The 21,973-nt window shown below is 39.6% G+C and overlaps 1 protein-coding gene across 4 annotated transcripts in view; it reads right to left on the bottom strand.

Annotated features, from left to right (window-relative positions):
* SLC66A2 (solute carrier family 66 member 2) overlaps positions 1 to 21,973 on the bottom strand; it is a 52,482-nt gene that overhangs the window by 22,600 nt on the left and 7,909 nt on the right. For 2 of the 4 annotated variants that reach the window (XM_081919493.1, XM_081919494.1), the window contains 2 exons: positions 16,277 to 16,410; positions 13,495 to 13,548 (listed from right to left, as the gene is read on the bottom strand). In XM_081919493.1, the coding sequence (XP_081775619.1) occupies positions 13,495 to 13,548; positions 16,277 to 16,410 (188 nt within the window). The remainder of the gene's footprint in view (positions 1 to 13,494; positions 13,549 to 16,276; positions 16,411 to 21,973) is intronic. The other 2 variants (XM_081919495.1, XM_081919496.1) reach the window with 1 other exon arrangement.

Consider the following 21,973-nt stretch of genomic DNA (forward strand, 5'->3'; position numbering starts at 1 on the left):
GGGTCATATTTACCCCACTACTTTCTGATTCTATATCACCATGGCAACCACTTCAGTACTATTTTATGACAGAGTCTAACACAGCATTGTCACATTTGGTACTAATGTACCAGATATAGTAGAATTTTGAATACTAAAGTACAGAAATATTACTACTAATCTGCTACCATTACTTCTACTACTACTAAATTATTAGTATATAATATTTGTCTTTTTATCTTTCCCTCTTTTTTAAAGATATAAAAATTTTAATTTATAAATCATCTCTTCAAAATGTATTCTCATGAATTAGGAGGCCAGCAAAGAAAATACAAGAAAGATGAAAAAGGGGAGGGGGGTCAACACTCTTTCCATGTGGATTAAGTGTGGCATCAAAACATTTTTTCAATGAACTCACCTATAGAATTGAAGGAAGAGGAAACTGTTGGAAATCTCATCACCATATGAGGAGCAGTTGATTTGGTTAATCATGTACAGGATTTTGATGAAGGGGCAAATGCAGGAAATGGAAATGGAAGACAGAAAGAAACAGACATACAGACACATATGGAAGTAAATTTGGAAGATGAGAGGAGTAATCACAATGTAGGCCTTGACATTGGGTGTATCACCACTGAGATCCCATCTCATCACGAGGAAATTAAAAGAATATATTACAAATAGTCACATTCCTCTGCCTAAAACATTCCCAAAAGACAGTGGCAATCAAGTTTGAATCTTGAGAAACAACACATTTTCCTTGAGAGGCTATCTGCAGAGTACTTTGCAGTAATGGTAGATTCCACACCAGGTTCTTCCCACATTGAACAACATTTCTTTTGAGGTATGTACGTTTAAAAGAAACGCAGCATGAGATTCCAGTAAGATTTCGGAAGTCTGTAGATTGTAGCAACAAAAGAGGTGAAGAAATTGCTCAGTTGATAACTGCTACCTCAAAAGAACACGCTATTCCTCTCAGTGATTGTAGAGCTCAAGTCTACAGTAATGGGGCAAATATGGCTGGAAAATATAACGGCACACAAGCAAAAATACAAGAACAATGCTCAACAGCTATTTTTTTTAACCTTGATTATTTTCTAAGTATAGATGGATAAAAAGGAATTTCTATGTCATTCTACTTTGCATGTTTCCACTCATAAGTGCATTTCATTCTATTTCTATGTCAATCTGCAAATGTTTTAATCTACCCCAAAATTTGAATTTTAAAATAGTTATTTTAAATATGCCAGCATAACTCCCCCATCCTGATTTAGCCAGGGCAAAACCAGCAGAAGTTGTGGGACTGTGAGCCCTGAATATTGGGTGTTCAAGGGGAGGGACAAGGACAAGACAGGGCAGACTGACTCTAGATCTTAACATTGATCAGCTTGGTCACATGACCCAGCAATCCTGAGGAAGGTGCACTAGCACAAAGGATGGTGTAGGTCAAACTCTATTTTAAAGGCTTGTTTCCTCCCCGTAGGCTTCGGTTGTCTCAGCCAGCAGTAGCCCCACTACCAAACAGATTTTGGCTCTGGTGTACTTTATGCCAGCTTAATGTAAGTCGCTGTAAATTACACTGGCTTCCAATGCTTAGTATTGCTCCCTAAATTTTAATGGAGAGCTCCACTTAGTGTCAGCTCTCATGCCTTAGAAAGCCTTAAAGGTGGAGAGTTATGAAGATAGGAATAGTGAATACAAATAATTAAAACCAGGGCTATAGAGACTTCAAATTCTGAGGCAGCAGCATTAGCATCTTAGGGATCACTCTGTACATAGCTGTATTATTATTTTTTTAATGCTGAAACCAAAAATGTATAGAGAGTACCTAGTAAAGCTCTGTTTTAACACCTTTTTTCTACATGTCTGTATGGAAACTCTTTACAGCTTCAACGGATTATTGTATAATCCAATCTTTGTAATTCAGGCATGCATGAAACAACAAAATATGAATTCACAAGCAGTATGGCATTGAAAGCCAGTTACACTCACAAAATGGCTTAATGGGTATTTTTGTTAAGGCACTTACACCCAAGTTTCTAAATCACCAGCAAAAAAATGTTAGAAACAAAATGATGTATTTATATTCTGAACCTAGTACCATTTAACATTTGTAGTACATCAACAAGGCACAGCAGCACCAACAGCCAAATATAAATCAATAAATGGGGGTGGGGGGAGAGAGGACGTCAGCTCTTGGGCTGGTTGTCTGAGACTTGAGCTCTTCCCTGTGAGTGCTGTAATTTGCCATCTAACTTTGCTTTTGCACTTCATTGGGATACTTTTATTGGTAGATCAGGCAGTAAGAAAAGCAGTCAAAAATAAGAAAAGGACTCAAATCTGGGAAAAAGAAAAAACTAAAACTTTATCTCAATCCACGTAAAAATAATAAAAATCTCCCTCTACCCCAGCAAGGGGACTTGAGAACAAAATGGCTGTTGTATCTCAAAAAAAATTAGACCAGAGTGTTGCTAAATCTGATCTGTAAACGATTATGCTGGCAATTAAATCAAATCAAGAGCAGATGATCCCCAAGATTCAGGCTTTACTGTAGCTGAGGACACTGGGGCAGGATTCATAAATGTTGTGATGACATGCATTACTATATCTTTAAGCTGAAGACAATCTTACAAACTAGCCTGTCAGTTAGCGCTTTACTTCAGCTGGTTGATACTGCACAAAGATGACTGCTTGTTTATTGATAGCATTATCTGTTCTAAATTACTACATTGAATATAGGACGTCATATGGGTGACAGCACAGACGTGAACTGTCCAGCCCATACAGAAATGCAGTGAGGCTTCAGCCTGCAGGACTAAGTTATATGACCTCAAATGCGAAACTGATCTTACTTCCCAAGGTCAACTACCTGCAAAATGTTTTTGTGGCCTTGTAGAGACATGCAAGAATAAACTGTTTGCGAGATCCTGCAGCCATGGTAGGCCCACCAACAAAGATTCGAAATCCCAGCTGAGGGATATGACACTTTGCTTCCTATGCTATTGTTTCAAATACAGCGGTACCTCTGGTTACAAACGGAATCCATTCCGGAGGTCTGTTCATAACTGGAAACCGCTCGTAACATGAGGCACGCTTTCGCTAATGGTGCCTCTGGTACGCGATTTTCGCTCGCATCCTGGGGCACAGTTCGCAACCAGGAGCAGCTACTTCCGGGTTAGGGGAGCTCATAACCCAGAGCGTGCACAACCAGAGGTGTTCACAACCAGAGGTACCGCTGTACAAAAAATTGGGGCGGGGGACCTAAATGGACAGGAACTCTCCTGTTCCAAATGCAGTTTTCTAATTTTATTTCCAAAACACACTGCATTCTGCAAGCACTAAGTATGTACCATCTCCATTGGACTGTCAGGGGAGGAGCTGCCCTCCCTTAAGTATTACTTTGGGTTTTCCCAAACATACTAGAACCTCATTTTCTGATTAGTCCAGTTTTAGCTACAGTCCTGTCAGCACTTACCACCTGAGTTTTCTGTTAGAAGACGTGGTACCAGGTGCTTAGTAAAATATTTTATTGTAGTCTGTTATTAAATGCAGATGCAAAATCTACATAGAAAAGAAAATATTGACTCCTGAACTGTAATGAGTTAGACAAAAGGAAGGAAGTTGGAAGTTGGAAAAACCCTGTGCAAACATAAGGAGGTTAAGCCTCAGCGAGTCAGCAAGCTCAGAAAGCCTTCACAGCAGGATTGAACTTGTGTTTATCCCTTTTCTCTAACAGTTGGCGGAGAGGGAGAAGGTTTGTGCTATCAAAAGAGATTTCAAGGTTAAGAAGTCCTGGCAAAATAAGAAAGATGCATACTCATCACTGTCAGCGGAAAAATAATTGGGTAGCAGAAAGAGTGTGTTAAAAATACAGGATTCGGCAGCAGGAGAGGGCAGAAGACCGTTGAGAGCTCAATTAAAACTGTCAAAAGAAAAAGTTAATGTTTCTCAGTAAATTTTAAATAGAAATAAATACCCCACAAACTTCCACACAAAGTAGAGTTAAGTTCCGAAATTGTATGGATAGCATTCTCAACTAATGTGTTTTCAAGTGCTTTCTCATAATGAATAAGAATTTTTATTCAGGAGAGATTTGTCGGATCCCTTTTATTGATCTATTTGCTTGCTTGAAACAGGGGGGGGGGGAGTTTAGAAGAGAAGCCAGGCAGGTTTAAAAGGGGCTTTTCTTCAGCTTATCAACTGTTTCATCCATTCACTTGACACAGAAACAGATAAAAGTTCTATGGTCATAATATTTCTAAACATTAGCAGGCAGTGTTTGACTCTGAAAAGCAGAGATGGCTGGACCTACTGTTTCCTATACAGTGGTATCTCGGTTTAAGAACGGTCCTGTTTACGAACGATTCTATTTACAAACTCTGCAAAACCGGAAGTAGTGTCCCTGTTTGCAAACTTTACCTCGGTCTAAGAATGGAATCCGAACAGTGGAAGGGCACTGGCAGCGGGAGGCCTCATTAGGGAAAGCCTGCCTCGGTTTAAGAATGGTTTCGGTTTAAGAATGGACTTCCAGAACAGATTAAGTTCGTAAACCGAGGTACCACTGTACTAGAAATTCTGACCCCTGTTCCCAAGCTCTGTGGGAGCTGGTTGTGGGACCCAGTAAAGGCACTGAGTCGGATTCAGAGGTACCCAGAGCAGAACTCCGGTAGCTGTGGAGGTAAAGGCTTTAAACTCACTGGGCTTGGCTCAGTCGAATGGAGGGGGGGGGGGGAATATGCCAATGTATGCCAAGCTGAGCCAAGGGGGTGGGGGGAGGAGTTTACACCAGCATAGCCTAGTTGTACTGGGAATGTCCCAGCTCAGCAGATATCCATTGGATCCCAAGCCATTTCCTTAAGACTTGCCTCCTCGATCCTGAATGGCTCCCTGATCCTCCAGTTAGCTTTCAACATCTATTTTATACTGACCAGAGATGAGTCTTAGCATACACTGCCAACAAAAAAAATGGATAAATCCAAGATTGTGCCTTGAACATACCTTCAAGATCAGGGGTAGGCAACCTAAGGCCCGGGGGCCAGATGCGGCCCAATCGCCTTCTCAATCCAGCCCACGGACGGTCCGGGAATCAGCGTGTTTTCACATGAGTAGAACGTGTCCTTTTATTTAAAATGCATCTCTGAGTTATTTGTGGGGCATAGAAATTTGTTCACCCCCCCAAAAAAAATACAGTCTGGCCCACCACATTGCCTAAGGGATGGTGGACCGGCCCACGGCTGAAAAGGGTTGCTGACCCCTGTTCAAGATGCTAACTCTGAACCTACCTTTAAGACGCTTACTCTGTTAGCATCCTGAAATATGAGTCAAGAAGATCACTGCAGAGAAAGGAAGAGTGGGGAAGAGAGTGGAGTAAAACAACCTAGTGCAGGGGTCAGCAAACATTTTCAGCAAGGGGCCGGTCCACTGTCCCTCAGACCTTGTGGGGGGCCGGACTATATTTTTTTTGGGGGGGGGGAATGAACGAATTCCTATGCCCCATAAATAACCCAGAGATGCAATTTTTTTAAAAGCACACATTCTACTCATGTAAAAACATGCTGATTCCTGGGCCGGATTTAGAAGGCAATTGGGCTGGATCCGGCCCCTGGGTCTTAGTTTGTCTACCCATGACCTAGTGTATACTGAGTCCATTTTAACAACCACCTGAACACCCAGAGGCTTTGTTGGGACAAAGCCTACGGAAATGAAATCCAGTGAAACATTCTGAGAAACTAGGTGTAAAAAGTGCAAATGGAAAATAAATACATACACCCACACACATATTACAGTGACTAACAAAACAAATTTTAAATCCTAACAGCAAACCATTTCAGCTTCTGCTTCATCCCTTGCTCTGATTAAAATGATGCTGTTTCCAAGGTGGCAGTTCTGGTGCTTTGAAGGTGGGCTATTAGAAAGACCCTCATTTGCTGAAGCCACGTGATGCTAGTACTATCATCTAGATTGAGGTCACGTGGTGCTAATGGGTCCACCGTGTGCACCCAGTTGTGTACATCCCTTTTTGCTAACATTGCTGGATCTGTTGGCATCTCTTTAGCAATTTAACAGGCTGTGGTTCTCAGAACTGGATCGTACCAGGATCCAGAAAAAAAAATGTCTGAAGTGCTGTTTGATGCTTTATCTGTTAAAGATAAAGGAAAAAGAAATATACTCAACAAGAACTTGCCTTTTTAATGAATGCTCCAATTTGTTATGCGTCTTCTATACAGTGGTACCTTGGGGTTAAGTACTTAATTCGTTCTGGAGGTCAGTTCTTAACCTGAAACTGTTCTTAACCTGAAGCACCACTTTAGCTAATGGGGCCTCCTGCTGCCACTGCACCGCCGGAGCACGATTTCTGTTCTCATCCTGAAGCAAAGTTCTTAACCTGAAGCATTATTTCTGAGTCTGTAACCTGAAGCGTATGTAACCTGAAGTGTATGTAACCTGAGGTACCACTGTATTTTGCCTTTGCTTCTGACTAGAGAGAAGGAATCATCACCAATGTATTAATATAGGAAGATGCATACATATGGCACAGCTATTTAATTTAATCATTGTAGGCAAATACTATTTAATTTCAATGTTAAGTATCATTTGCTCAATTCACTGCATACTGAGCAACATGCAGCATCATTGCATGATCCTTTAGAGACAGGCATAAAGAGGAACAACTGTGAAAATACATGAAGCTTGTCCATCCAAGACAACTATGAACAGCGAGGGAGGACAGAAAGCAAGATAAAATACTAACAGTGCAAACTGATGCACGTTTACTCAGAGTTATATCCCACAATACCAAATGGAGCTTACCCCCTTGCTAGTGCTTTTAGAATTACAGCCTAAGTCATTTATTGTCTATCATGTAATGTGGGGTGTTTCAAATACCTGAAGAATGAGAAAACCCTCTAAAATACAGCCACTGAAGCATTTCACATGCAAGGGAGCATTTTCTGCTCTGCTGGGAAGATTACATAAGGCCCAGATGCTGTAGTAAGATGCACCACATCTCTAATATGCCACATTGAGACTAGACATTTGAAAACGGCAGCAGTTTCTTCTGCATTCCAGGTCTCAGCAAGACCAGTTTTTGCTTTCTACCAGGTTGTTTTGATCTTTTCTTAGGATAGATCCAAATAAGTCAATGTTCAAATAATTTCTCCCTGTTCTATACTTGGCCTATAACATGCTCCACTTCCAAGGGATTTCATGAGCAAATTGTTTCCTTGCAATGGTTTTCGAATATCAGGGCTATAATGTAAGATCCAGAACTGTGGTAGCATAATACTAACAATACAGCAAAATAGCTGGAGAGTACTATAGGGGCACACCCTCTGGGAATTGATCACATCCTGGTCCACATCTTTTCTGGGTGCTTTTTTGCATGTGACAATATTACAGGTGGTAGCAGTGACAGTACTTGCAGGAGGTGATATATTTCAAAAGCATTAGCATATTTAACATATATGTAATAACATACAAGCTACATATGCCTATGATTTTGAAATGTGACTAATCTTGCAATGCCACCACCTGAATTAGGTCGTACGTATGTTCTTATAAACAGAAAGCTGTTTGCCATCTAAAATACAGTGGTACCTCGGGTTAAGAACTTAATTCGTTCCGGAGGTCCATTCTTAACATGAAACTGTTCTTAACCTGAGGTACCACTTTAGCTAATGGGGCCTCCTGCTGCCACCGCCATGCAATTTCTGTTCTCATCCTGAAGCAAAGTTCTTAACCCAAGGTACTATTTCTGGGTTAGCAGAGTCTGTAACCTGAAGCATCTGTAACCTGAAGCAGATACCACTGTACCTGCTATTTGACATTGCTGAGCCTCCAGAGAATATTTTATCTTGGAAAGTGGGAAGGGGTAGTGAGAATTTCTCCAAGGCATGGAAATACAACCACTGTACAGCCTGTTCTTCCTATTGTGCCCACTGAAGCAATGCAAAGTGAAGAAAATTCAGGGTTTAATCTCTAGGTTTAATCTCTAGCCATTTGTGGTGGGGGGTTTTTACTCCAAAAATCACAGCATTTTGGCTCCAATAAATTTTATCCTAAATGTATACTCACCGTGCTTACATAAATGCTTTCCATATTTAATGGCTGCATTTGTACATTTTTTCCAAATATAAAAAATAAAATCAATTCCCTCCTTTCATCATCCCTCCCCTATTCTGTAATCCTAAAATTTGAATGCTGCAGACGAGCTACATCTACCAATTACATCCACTATCAGAACCCTGAATACCAGAGAATATTGGTTCTTGTTTTCCCTTAAGAGCTGAAATTGCTTCTTTTAGTTTAACTTATACAAACTGAAAACAGTAGTTTCAAGATCTAAGAGCACCCTCATGTGGTTAAATACAGCAGTTGCATCTTTTCTAGAAGTTTAATTGGGATTTTCTTTTCTTTTCTAATAAGACCTCATTTCACTCTTGCCGGGGGTGGGGGGGAATGTTTCCTGTTACCCACAAATGCTCTTTTTTGAAATCAAAACTAAGTTCTCTTTCAAAGTGCAAGACTTTACATCATCAGCACTTATATGATCTGTGTCTGGAATTAATCATAGTCATCTTCCTTTTCCATCTCCTTATTTTGACCAGTTTCAGGATGGAAGATTCCTGAAATTAAGAATCAGACTGAATTCCAAAACAACTGGATGCTCAGCTTAGTCTCATCATTGGCTATGGAAAAGGAAAGGAATTCTAGCAAGAGAAGGACCTCAGCTGAACTCAAATAGTGAGTTCACCTCTCTCTCTCTTGTTTGCTTTGATGGGTAATATGTTAATTGGTTCGCTATTTTGGCTTCTAGTAACAGAAGAAAGCAGTCAGGAACAACAGGCTGAGCTCCAAAACTGTAACTGCTTAAAGTAGGACCTTGTAATACACAGCAGAAGCAAGATAATCCATTGTTGAAATATTCATGTGTTCTGGTATCAACCAATTAAGGCAGTCACATATTTAATTCCATATATCTAAGTGAGGATCATCTTCTTGAGGGAGCCTGAAGCAGTGGCTCTCAAACAACACAAACGCTATGACCCTTATTAATCTCTATGAAATGGTAACTAAATTAACATTCATAACTGGAAGCTGGCTGATCATTTCAGCAGATGGAGACGAGAAAGGAAAGGAAATTGGTGGAGGAAGTGAGGACAGATCATTTTAAAAACACAGGAAGAGGTGAGTGGTGCCACCTGGTTGTTTTTAAATCAGCACAGCTCTCTCCCCCCCCCCCAGCTCCTCAGTACATCCTATCATTTTAAATTTGTACGCGTGTCTAACTTGGAACATATAAATGCAGCAGTAATTTTCTCTCCCCACATATATAGCAATCGTGTAAAAAACAAAACAACCAAGGAAGACGGATTAAGGCAAAAAAGGGAGGAAATACAGCACCAAAATTAAAATAATGGATTTAGCCATGGCACTATTTTAAAGCACTATATAAATGAAATTTTATGATTAAAAGATATAGCACTCCCATGCTGAGTTGGCAGCAGCCAGTACGAACAAGCGCCCTAATACTCCAGTCCTGGAGATGGAAAATGGTCCCATTACAAATGTTCATAATTACATCACACTTTAAAAACAGGAATAGCCAATGTGGGGCATTCCAGATATTGTGCACTACAACTCCCATCATTATTGACCATTGACCATAGTGGCTGGAGGTGATAGAAACTTAAACCCACAACATCTAGAAGGTACCACATTGGCTACCCCAGCAATAAAATTACATATGGCAGGTATTTCCTCGAGGGAGTGGAAGGTTCACTGATGATAAAAGCATGAGGACTGGTTTGGAGGTAGTTGGTTTGGTTGCCCTTCCCAACAATATTGATCCTTATGTAGACAATAGTGTTTGAACCCGCCCCCCAAAACCAAACTGCATGCAGTATTAGCACACTAGTATCATATATTCATGGAAGTGTAGACAGAATCATTGAAGCATAGACTATTGAGTTGGGAGGGACCCCAAGGGTCATCTAGTCCAACCTGCTACAATGCAGGAATCTTGCCTGCAGCTGTCCCTTGGGTGGGCTTGAACCACCGACCTTCTGGTTAACAGCCAGACGCACTGAACCATTGCGCCACAGAGATGCCAATAATCTTGAGCATGGTAATTTGAACACACTTTATGACTAGTGGAACGGGGGAGAAGAGGTCTAGCATTATCCTCTATGTGCAGATTGCAAACACAACTGAGGAATTTTGATGGCAACCAAGAATGGCTAGATACTGCAGCAGGGTATCCATGAACTGCCATGAGATATCATTACTAGATCCATATAATACAAGGAACTTAGCTTCTCAAAATCTAGAGACTCTAGCTCTCCAATTTCCTTGGTAATTACCAAATCAGCTGGCTGGGGATGGCAGGAGGCCTACGAGAACTATAATGTTAGCAGTCAAGCAAACTTTTCACCTCACCTGTGACACTAAATCCGCAACAGCATTAACAAATGACTAATTTGTTCAGAGCATTGCTGTAAACAGCTAGCATTCTCTTGATTCAGAGAATGATTCTTCCAAGATGATAATCCAAACATGTTACAAGTGTGTAACTTGTTGTTTAAAGGAAAACATTAATCACCTTCAAAATATCACTAGCATTAATGAGTTAAACAATGTAATAGGGGGGGATCAAGTTTTTTAAAAAATAAAAAAAATACTCTGTTAATTTATTAAGAGGACCAAAGGCTTAATTTGAATATTAAAATTTGCTTGAAATGTTTTATTCATTATCTCTGCTCTTCATTTGTTTCCTAAGTTGTTTCTATTCGAAAACAGAAAGCTATCCATATGCTTAAGAAAATAAAGAGTCTACTTTCAGAATAAAGTACTAGTTAAAATCGTTCTCCTAATTTTTCTTTTTGGGTGTAGAAGAATCAATGGCACTAAGTGGTTTGCTAGACTGCTGACAAATATGCTCAAGAGGGACCTCAGAGAGCATAAGGAAGTAGCTCAGTTTGTGACTGGAAGGTAATACCAAATGACAACTCCAATATCATATATCAGGTTTACTGAACTTCTATTCATCTAAACCTCCTAGGTAACATTGTCACTCTAATATACTATAGCGTGAAATAGTAGTGACAGTTTCCAAGGACAACAGATACTCAGATAAAGTGGAACACATCCTTCTTTGAGCTAATAGCACTTTACAAAACTGTTTGATCACCTAAAAACTCTGGTTTAACCAATTTCAAGAATAAAAAATGGAAAGTATTTATTTTACTAACACATACATTTTAAAGTGCATTCTGAAATATGCAGGCATAAACCACTCTCATAATTCAATCGAAGCACACACAATTTAGATATAAAAAATTCTTTAAATATGAGAAAAAGCAAATTGTTGCTCACAGAAAGAGGAAACAAACCACCCCAGAATATGATTAATAGTTCTCTTTAACTTAATTGTCCTTCCTTGTATTCAGGAATCCCATTATAGAAAAGTTATTGTCTCAGGAAAATCTATGCACAGCAGCTTCTCAGCCAGCAAAGTGAGGAATGTCACATGATCCTTGCCAACTGGTTGGCAACATGCACAGTGTGGGAGAATATATAACATTGATCCGAATGGCATGGCCGCAATATGCAAATCATTCACCTCACTGGCCATTACTTGGTTCCTTCCCTTTGCATCCACCCCAGGCAATATCATCAGTAGGCAACATCACAACACCATGCCCACCAGTGGCATTCTAAGGGACTGGTCCATGAGGTTGAGTCCCAAGTACCACCTGACCTTCAGGACTCTGCCCAGATCATGCCCCATCCCAGATCACACCCCTCACTGGGCCTGCTCCATGGCCTCCTCAACACACACAAACACAGATATCACACATATCTAAAATGCCACATTTTAATATGCACACATACATCACCCTCTGATTTTTGTGCAGCTGAAATGTCACCTATTGTATAAAGGTAAGAGTCATTTCCCTACCCTCTGGTGCACAGGCTGCATCATTCTCATTTTTATAGGATGCAAGTACCCATCTCCTTCAAGCCACCACTCTTCATTATCAGTTGTCCGCTACTGCAAGCGACTATACAGAGTGTGCTTAGTCACCGATTCTGGCATGAAAGCATAACTGGCAAAGCTCTTCTTCACCTTTGAAGGCTACATATCCATTTCAAGTAGGCATGTTGAGAACTCGCACACCCATTTTAATGAGCTGGAGCCAGGCCTGTTAGCACACTTGAGCCACTGAGGGAAAATATTTGGCCTTTTGCCCCCACAATCTGCAAGTTTTGCTAAAACACTTACTTTTCCACACATTCACAGAGTGCACATTTTCATTTAAACCTTGAACCAGGTTTGTGTGACTCCCAGCACATGCCCTGATTGATAGTGAAATTAGCTGGCAAGCCTGCTATTTGAATATTGATAAATAAATATGCATTAATGCAACACTTAACTTTCTCAGGCTGTATTATTTATTTTTTTAACTTGAAACACTTGCTAATAAAAGAACCTTAGTAAGCTTTTTCTGTGCTACAGGAAAAAAGACAGATGAATAATATTTCTAACCTTCTAAACTTCAACATATTATTGTTTTCAACCATGCACCACAAATAAGACAGGAAGCAGAAATGTAAACAGGGAGTTTCAAGCAAGTTTACATCCTGTGAGTTAGTAGATCTTTGCACAGCACACTGGTAAAGATCACTACAAGCTAATGATGGAAATCAAAGAACAAAAAAGATGCAGCAAAGGTTTTGCAAAAAAGAAAAATCCTTTTTGGAAAAAGATGCAGCAGAAAATGTTCTGAACAACAGAATAATTAAACTTGCACACTGAGAAAATGTTATTTCCTCCAATTCCAAAATGTAAGGAATGTAAAATACTTTGCAGCCTCTTAAAAAAGTGCTTCCTATTGCAATCCATTCTCTTCTGGCTGCTTCAAGTCTTGCAACAGATTCAAACCTATTATAGAGATTATATTTAATCTCTGTGGCAGAGTTGTCACACAGAAACCCATCTGTTCAGCTCTAAAATGCAATGGCAACATCTGCAGGTGCCATATCTCATAAATCACCTGGATTTTATTTTCCATCTCCTACAGTTTACCAGATGCTGGCAAGGGAAGTTGAAACAACCTGGCTATGGAACTCTTACTCTTGAACTTCAGGCATGAGAAGAATACATTATTACTGAGTGCATAAAAAAGGGAAATAAAGGGGAATAAAGATCAATTAAGAACACATCAAGGGACCTAAAAATTGGCCAGAATAATATTTTGTGTGGAAAGGAGTAAAAACTTGCTTGAGGAGCAAACCTGAATGCATCTTTTTCCTCAGTCAGTGTTAAAACTGAAGTGGGATTTTATTATTATGAAAAATGTAGCACAGGCATCGTCTTCGTAGAAATGATAACCATGCATTCATTTCTAACATGACAAAAATATTAAAAGGGCAAAAAGTAAAAATAAAAAGCAGTGAAGAACAGATGGTGTTCAGATGGCAACCTCATGCAGCTTGGGTTTGTAAAGTACATACCCAGAAAGGATCTCTTGGGAGGTGTTTTGATTTCTTCATCCTTACTATCTGCAGCTACATTAAAACATTGAAGAGAAAGCAAAGACAAAACAGACTAGTTGACTCCATATAATAGCCAGCCTCTTAATTTGCTATAAATTAGTTCAGAGTTAGTATATTTTGCTGGTAGTCATGCTGGAAGGATTTGGTTATTTTAGTTCCTGTGCTGTCTACAAGACATTCTTCCCTGGATTTTGAAGCTAGATACAGTAATAATTGAGTCACAACGCACTGCTTAAAAAACATCTGAGAAATAATCTGAAATATATACTTACATAAACATAAGAGAATCCACAGCTTGAGCAAGTATTTAATGCAGTATATACATCAATACCAAACATGAATTATGTTGTCTTTTTACACTACTCTTAAAGAAAATTTAACAGAATGTTTCACTATAAGGCTTACGGAAGTTAAAACAGCATGAAATAGTTTACCCTCAGCATTTTCATAAACATTACTTAGGGATAGATGGCTTGATTGTAAATCAGTGACCATGTACATTGCATGTTCCATGTTCAAACTTCAGTGAGTTACAGAATATTGGATTCTTTGTTATTTCACTCCACTTGAGATAAACAGTTGCACACACTTCCTCAGAGTGCTACAAAACCAACAATTACTTAATTTAAACTCTATAGCCATGATTGCGTATATTCTGTGCTTAACACAATTAAATTATGGGCAGCTACCTCAATTCTGCGTTCTGTAAATTATGAATTCTGTATAAGTTTTGCAAATCAAGGAATTTAATATGCTTGCAGAGGCTCTGTTACTTTATTTTGCTTCTTCTAAGGCAACAACAAAATCAATGTTCTAGTCAGCTCCATGGCTGAATTAACCTTGATTCTACCTGCACACTGGCTAGCCTAACTTTGCATTCTAATACCTGGGCTACAAACACACACACACACACACACACACACTCAGGATACCAAATCTGAGCAATTGTACAGCTTTTCGACACTGGAACATAGTGACCTAGCTAGTACAGGCTAGTCAATTAAGTGCAAAAACAGACAGATCACAATTACATATATGTCTACTTAGAAGCAAGCCTCATTGAGTTCAGTGGGACTTATACTAAGGTAATAATATATGCACTGTAGCCTTAGTGTTTGCTACAGGGGTGTTTCAGGTGTTCATTTTCTTTCTTCTTCTTCTTCTTCTTCTTCTTCTTCTTCTTCTTCTTCTTCTTCTTCTTCTTTTTCAACATAGCAGGCATATCAGAAACTCACAGATCAACTGTGATACATTCCAAGATTCAAAGTCTTGAATTTTGAGGAAACAGACGCCAACAGGGTTTTGAAATGGGAGCTCTCTGTACACATTGCTCCAGAAAGTAAAGTATTACCACAAAGGTGAAACAGGACATGATATTAATTGTGCAAACACAATTAAATGTGCAGGTTCTTGTTGTGTAAACAGCAATCACAGTAAAGTGTGAGAATCCAATGGAAGCTTTCCTTTAATTGCAAACAGCATTAAACAGAGGCCTTTTTACTAGGACTGTGGCTGGGAAATAAAGAGTTAAACTCCTCCTCCTCACCCTTCATGATCCCAAAATGGCTCAGGCTTTCCTGTGGCTCCTATTTACATAACAAAAGGCATGCACATTATTTGCATTCACACAATTAACACCACATCTAATTTAGCTCTAAAGCAGCTGGAAGTTACACTTGTATGAGCCCTATGATTTTTTTGGGGTTAGGCTGGACTTGTAAAGAGAATTATTTTCAGAGCTAAAAGGAACCCAGCAGGAGGAATGGCTCTTCTAGTCCAGCACTGTTGGCCTGATAACTATATCAATGTGATGGAGAAAATGTGAGGGGGAAACTTTTATTTATCGAATTTCAGCCATGACCCCCAAAAGTCCATACAAAAGCAGAGCAGAAGTTGCTCGCAATTTCAACATTTATTTCCAGCTTCCCAAAGTTATCTTCTTAAAAGGTACTTAATTGGAATTAACAGAAAAGCATCTCTTCCTACCACCTTTCCTTATTCCTCCTGGGGAAAAGGGTATTTCTCCATTGTATGCAAATGAATGAATACAATCAAGGAATACCTTGTGCTGATCATTTCCATGGTGCCAGCATTCAGAGGAAAAACTCTAAAGGATCCCCCCCCCCCATCTGACCCAAATACAAGCACACAGAGTGAGTTTTGTGCTACAATATGCTTCATTCTCTCACATTATCTCATAGCATATTTCATTAGAAAATGTAAATGCCCTAGGCCAAGCAATTCATAAATTAAGGCAGCTATCTTGCATTTTCTTTTTTAAGTAACCATATATTGAAGAATCAAAACAAACTGATAACCAACAAAGACGTAATCAAAACAAATTAAAACTACAACCTGGAAAGTATCAGGTTGCTCTTAGGATTGGAGATCAAAAAGTGAGACCACCCTTCTCCTACAGGCAAAATACCATTTTGTTCTGCAATTAACCCAGAGCTCAATTGAATTAACTTTTGCAACAAAACATGATGCCAGCTACTGAATAGGATTTGACATATTCATAACAAAGCATTTTTAAAACAAATAACAAATTTCTAAAAAAACAGCCCCTTACCACAAGTCAGGCTGAATGTTCTTTTAGTACAGGATTATTATTATTATTTTAAAGACAGATTTATATAACATGTGCCAAATTACAGTTCAGTAACAAAAAAAAACCCCAACTGCAAATGCAGAAGGGAAGGGCAGTACATAGGATCACTGGCCAAGGGCTTCAACTCACCTGAAAAGGAGCGCCGTTTTATGTTCAGCTCATTTGTCACACGTACTTCAGTGCACAGTTTCAGCATTAGTAACATTGTAATTATCATAATGATGCTCTGCAACAGTAGAGGGGATTCAAAGTGCCTCCCAAACCTGGAAGAAAAGATGACAAGTCAAATCAAATCATGAACATTCATTCTACCAACTTCAACAGAAATAGTCACACACACACACACACACACACACACACGTGGATCAAAGAATTCCACTTGGACTATGTTAATACATTTATACTCCATACTAGTCCAAGTGTTATTCAACAGCCCTAACCCTAGGATGCATCTGGCAAGCTGCTGGCCGAAGCTCAGTGGTAGAACAACTGCTTTGCATGCAGAAGGTCCCAGCTTCAATTCCAAGCATATCTGGGTAGGGCTGGAGAAACACCTCTCTGAAACCCTGGAGAGCTAATGCTACTCAATGTAAACAAGAGTCTGACCCAGGACAAGACAGCTTCCTATGTCCCTGCAGCCAAGACAGGGCTATTGCAGCACCAGACAAGAGCAAAACATTGCAGCACAATGCTAACCAGAAGTCAGTCCTACTGAGTCTATGGGGTCACTTCCTGGTAAATGCAGGCTGGATTGCAGCAATGGCCAACTTTTTCAAAAATAAAAAATCCCTCAAAGCAGGCCTTTTCAAATGTGGATGTGCACTTATTTCTAGGGGCATAGGTTCCCCCCAGGGGAGATGTAAAGGTTTTTTTTCAGTTCTACCCTACATTTACTTTTACAAGCAATTTGCAAAATACAGTGAGTAAAAGTAGAAAAGGATTTTGAGGATATAAGTTTTGTTTAAACAACCCCATAAAAAGAATCCCAGGAAACAATCCCACAGAAGTTGCTTAGCTGGGTGGTGATCGTTTGCGTTAACTAAAGGATTCAATGCAGTATTTGAAACTCCCATTGTTCTAGGCGGATTTTGCGACCAGGAATTTCATTAGCGCGAGCAGTTTCTGAGCTCTGGACACTGTAGTGTCCCTAAGATTTCAGATTAAAACTGCAGAGTGGAAGGAAAGGAGGACCTTTTTCCTGCCTACTCACTTCCAGCTACTTTCTGAAGACTGGAGAAGAGACCCTCTTAAGAATATTAGGGGGAGGTGAGCAAGTGAAGGACTAGAAACCATGTGAAAAATGAACATAATATTTTAGCTGCAGTTCATTCATTTTTGGCTTTGTATTCTTGTTATAAAAAAGTGTGCCTGGACATTCCATTGTTGCGCCCATAACCTAGATTTAAGGTGCTATTTAGCTCCTAGCTTTCCTATGTCAGCTTCTAACACTGATTCATTGGAGTAATGGTGAAATCAGTGAAAATTTTGAGGATATTTACAGTGAAATGGTTGAGATTATGTGGACATGACTGCCTTTCTTCTGTGCTTCTTGGGTCACGTGATACAAATGAAGTTATGTTGGGATAGTACTTCATCTTCTCAAGAACTGCTTTTAACAAGAAGAATGCTTTCCCCTAAATTTAAACTGATGTATAGAATTCAGTCTCTCTCGTTAAAACCACTAGAGGGAGATCTCTTCACTTCCTAAGCTTTAAAAATAATAATTGAAAGACACACTCGCAGGAACAACTAACTTCCAAAATATTATCTTAAATATATATTGCACATGCATGCACACTAGCAACCCAACCATGTGTATGTGTCCAATATGTGCAATCCTTTCCCTGATTTCAGACAAATGGGGATTTGCTGGAGTTACCAAGGGACAAGTCAACATGCTAAAAATCACATATACGCTGCACTTATCTCTGCAAACCTCTCACCTTAAAAATGGTTACAGAGATAATGCTATATGCACATATAACCTGTGTCACATGCTATGTACCATACTGGAAATGGGGGGGGGCTGTTTTCTGATGTACAACATGTGTATTAGGAGAGAGTTTCAGCAAGCCTACAGTGGTGAAGGAAAGATTTCTGCATGATGCCTATCACTCTTTATTATTCTCATATTCCAAAGCTGAGCTTTAGTTTAATCCAATTCTAAACTGGGTCCCAAGTGGAGTGGGGAGGGAAAGAAAACTAACCAATAAACCTCACTGAAAACACTACACCATAAATAGCAGATTCTTTTAGTTCTGTCCTCCTCCTTTCCAAATTGAAACAAGCTTCCCACAGTTATAGCACATGATGTTCACAAATCTTCTAGTACTTTGAGAGGACTTGCTAGAAATGATATGTTTATGAACAGTGTCGCTTCTGTAAGCAATTTTAGAAGATGGTAGGAGGAGCAACTGGTTGTGTGGCAGATGAGGAGGCTGAAGACTGGTAAGAAGGCCTAGGATGTTTTTTTTAAAAAAGGTAAGGGACGGGGTCCAGAGTTAGGGTGGCTGATAAAAGAACCATAGCAACAGTAGGCTAAAAATAGGCAGCTGAATATCTTCAATAAGTATTATTGAGGGCCAAGCAAAAATTAATTTAGGAAGCATAGGAAATCAACTAAGAGTGAAATTAAGAAACAAGCCATCCAAAAGAAATTAATTTACTACTGTCTTTTAGCTATGTTTCCTGTGGATCAGGATTTGGGTATCAGCCAAATGTTACTGGATAGTCTACCTTTTATGACTGCATTAAATCCTAATCATAAAACCTGGGCATGACCTTCAATAAGAACTGGCTGCTATCCAAATTCTTCTTCCTGAATTGCATAGAAGCCTCCATAATCCCCTAATAAATCCCATGGGTAAGCACATGCAAAATTGAAGGGTTATAAAGGAAAAAAAGCTGTATCATTTGCTGACTATTTCGAAGACTATTGGATCTGCAATATTTGCAGTTCTACGTATATTGCAGTTAGTGACAGTTTAATGTATTTCATCATTCTAAATTCAGTTATGGCCTATGGCCAAAAGGCAAATGAACTGCAGGAAACATATGCCTGAAAATTGGAGGCTCCCACTTGCAACTTAATTTTTTTAAGGAGTCTTAAATCATAACAATCACCCTTTTCCATTAAAAGCCTCTGTTATCCTATGCTAATTCCATTTACTTTCTGTCATTATCACACCCTCCATTATGTAGACATGTAGCAGGCACTAGCACAGGGGTGAGAAACCTCCAGTTCACAGGCCTAATTAGAGACAGCACAGGTCCCCATTTGACCCAACAGACAGTTTCCTACACCACACTTGCTCCTGATCGTGAACTAGCAAGGCAGCTTTGCTGCCATCACAAATCAGCTGATAGATGCAGACTTCAAGCCTGCTGAGGTTGGCTGAGCTACCTGAAGTCTCCATGGGGAACTCCGTGGTGAGCAGATCCCAACAGAAAAGTAGAGCTTGAAGTCAGCATCAAACAGCTACTGTATTTTTCGCGCTATAAGACACACCAGACCACAAGACGCACCTAGTTTTTGGAGGAGGAAAACAAGAAAAAAAATATTCTGAATCTCAGAAGCCAGAACAGCAAGAGGGATCACTGCGCAGTGAAAGCAGCAATCCCTCTTGCTGTTCTGGCTTCTGGGATAGCTGCACAGCCTGCATTCGCTACATAAGACACACACACATTTCCCATTACTTTTTAGGAGGGAAAAAGTGAGTCTTATAGAGCAAAAAATACGGTAATTGGCAGTCACTTAAAGCCCTGCTTGGCTGGGTTCAGGTGCTCATTTCTATAGTGCAGCTTGTTGCAATACAAAGGGAAAATGGGTCAACTGACATCATAGTGATGTCAGCTGATTTGACTGGTGAGCAGGTACTTCTGACCTCTCAAACTGGCCTGAAGGTAGAGGAGCCTACAATCTAGCCTGCTGATTAAAGCCAATTCCCCACTCCTCCACTAGCATAGTACAAACTCCCTGAGTAGATCAATGGTCCGTCAAGACCAGTATCCCCTCTTTCTGAGTAGACAATACTGGTGTTCCAAGGAAGGGTTAAAACAATGAACACTAATCTAGTACTCCACTTCCTATTTTCAGTTCCAACACCAATCATATAATTTCTGGAGAGAAACTGCCAGGTATATTGCTCTTATCAAATTGGCAACAGATGTCGATTTGGTGCTTGCTAAGTTGGTTTGTCATTTCTTGAACTGTTTAAAACCAGGAAGTACTACTGTCACATTGGTCAGTCAATCTTTTACATAACTTTGGGGGGGGGAGTCTTGTTATCCTTTAGTCACCAGGAAGTCTGGAAGTAGTATGCAGCTTTCCACACACTGAAATCTAATGCAAACACTTGCCCTTATCTTATCTACTGTAAGCAGGTAAGATGCTAACTGTAAGAAAATGTGTTGCCGTTTAGTTAGGTTTGCTGAAAATCTGGACTTGAGACGTAAACCAAATTTTATTCCCTCATTTCAATTCTGACAGCAGCTTGAGATCCACTCCAGAAGATGCAAAAACTATAGGCACAGATAAAGTAAGTCGATTCACTCTCAGCGTCTCTGAAGGTATGTTATGGAACCGTGACCAAATAAATTCTGGGAAATGTGTTATGTGGTGTTGTAGTGGGTGGGACAACTGTGTGAGGAGAATTGCTTCCACTCAGACATGGATATCATTAAATCCAGTTCAACTAGCACTGAGGTTCCTAAACAGCTATAAATTACAACAGGTTTGTCATGCAATGTCATTTGCTCGTTTGCAAAGATAAAGAAGCACATATTAAAACCTAACAAACAAATGGGTCCAGTTTTCACAAAGCATGGCAGAATAGTAAGCCTCCCTTTAAGAAACAGCAAGTGATATTGCTGTGGACCCCAGCAGCTGTTTGAAATATCAATTTTTAAAAATAGCAAACCTGAACAACTTCATACTCCATGGATGGGATTCATTCAAATAATAAGCACGGCCACAAACAAGGACTTCCACTAGCATAGAGGCTTGCCCCCAGCTCCCCTCACTCTCCCCAAATTGGCTTGGAGAACCCTCAGAACAGCACATGGGGGAGAAGAGTGCAGACCATTCTATCAGAAAAGCAGAAGTGTTTGCAGCGATGAAGCAATCTGCTTAGCATTACACTGAATTCTTCCACATCTCTCCAACAGTTCTGGGATCAGTTTTCCCATGGTATTTCAGCTTCCCCCCTCCTTAATTCCTTAAAAAAAGAAGAAGTTTAAATCCATTTTATTAACTTATTATGCTACTGAAATGGAAGGGAAAGTGACACTACTTTGGCCCTATGGATAGTGGACTAAAAGTATCATCAGCCCATGTCTGCATAGCCAACAGTGATTGGATGTGGAGTCCCAAATCATCTAGAAAGCCATCAGTTCTGATCCCTGTTGGCTTTCAGAGTATAACTGGAGTCCACTCTTATCTCCACCAATTTTCTCAAAATTATACCACTTAGAAGTCTAGTAAATACTATTTTATTTATTTAGCAAAGTTTATATACTGCTTGATTATAAAACCACTAAGCAGTTTACAAGTGTATAAACTTCGTAAATAAATAAATGAATGAATGGTGGGAAAACCTTAGAATTTTATCTCCATTATAAATTCAATTTTTATGCTGCTGCAAAACTTCAGAAACATTATAGTAGTAGTTTATTGAGCTAGGTGCTCTCTTCAACACAAGAGTTTTAACACTTTCCCAGTTAAAATTATGGTGTCAAATGTATCTCAACAGTTTTGCTGTTAAACAATATTTTTCTGTTTTTAAAAAAAAAACCCTGAAGCCAACTGTGGTCTTTCTTTCCAGCTAT

The sequence above is a fragment of the Podarcis melisellensis genome, assembly GCF_964234715.1.
Source record: "Podarcis melisellensis genome assembly, chromosome: 7".
NCBI classification, from domain to species: Eukaryota; Metazoa; Chordata; class Lepidosauria; order Squamata; family Lacertidae; genus Podarcis; species Podarcis melisellensis.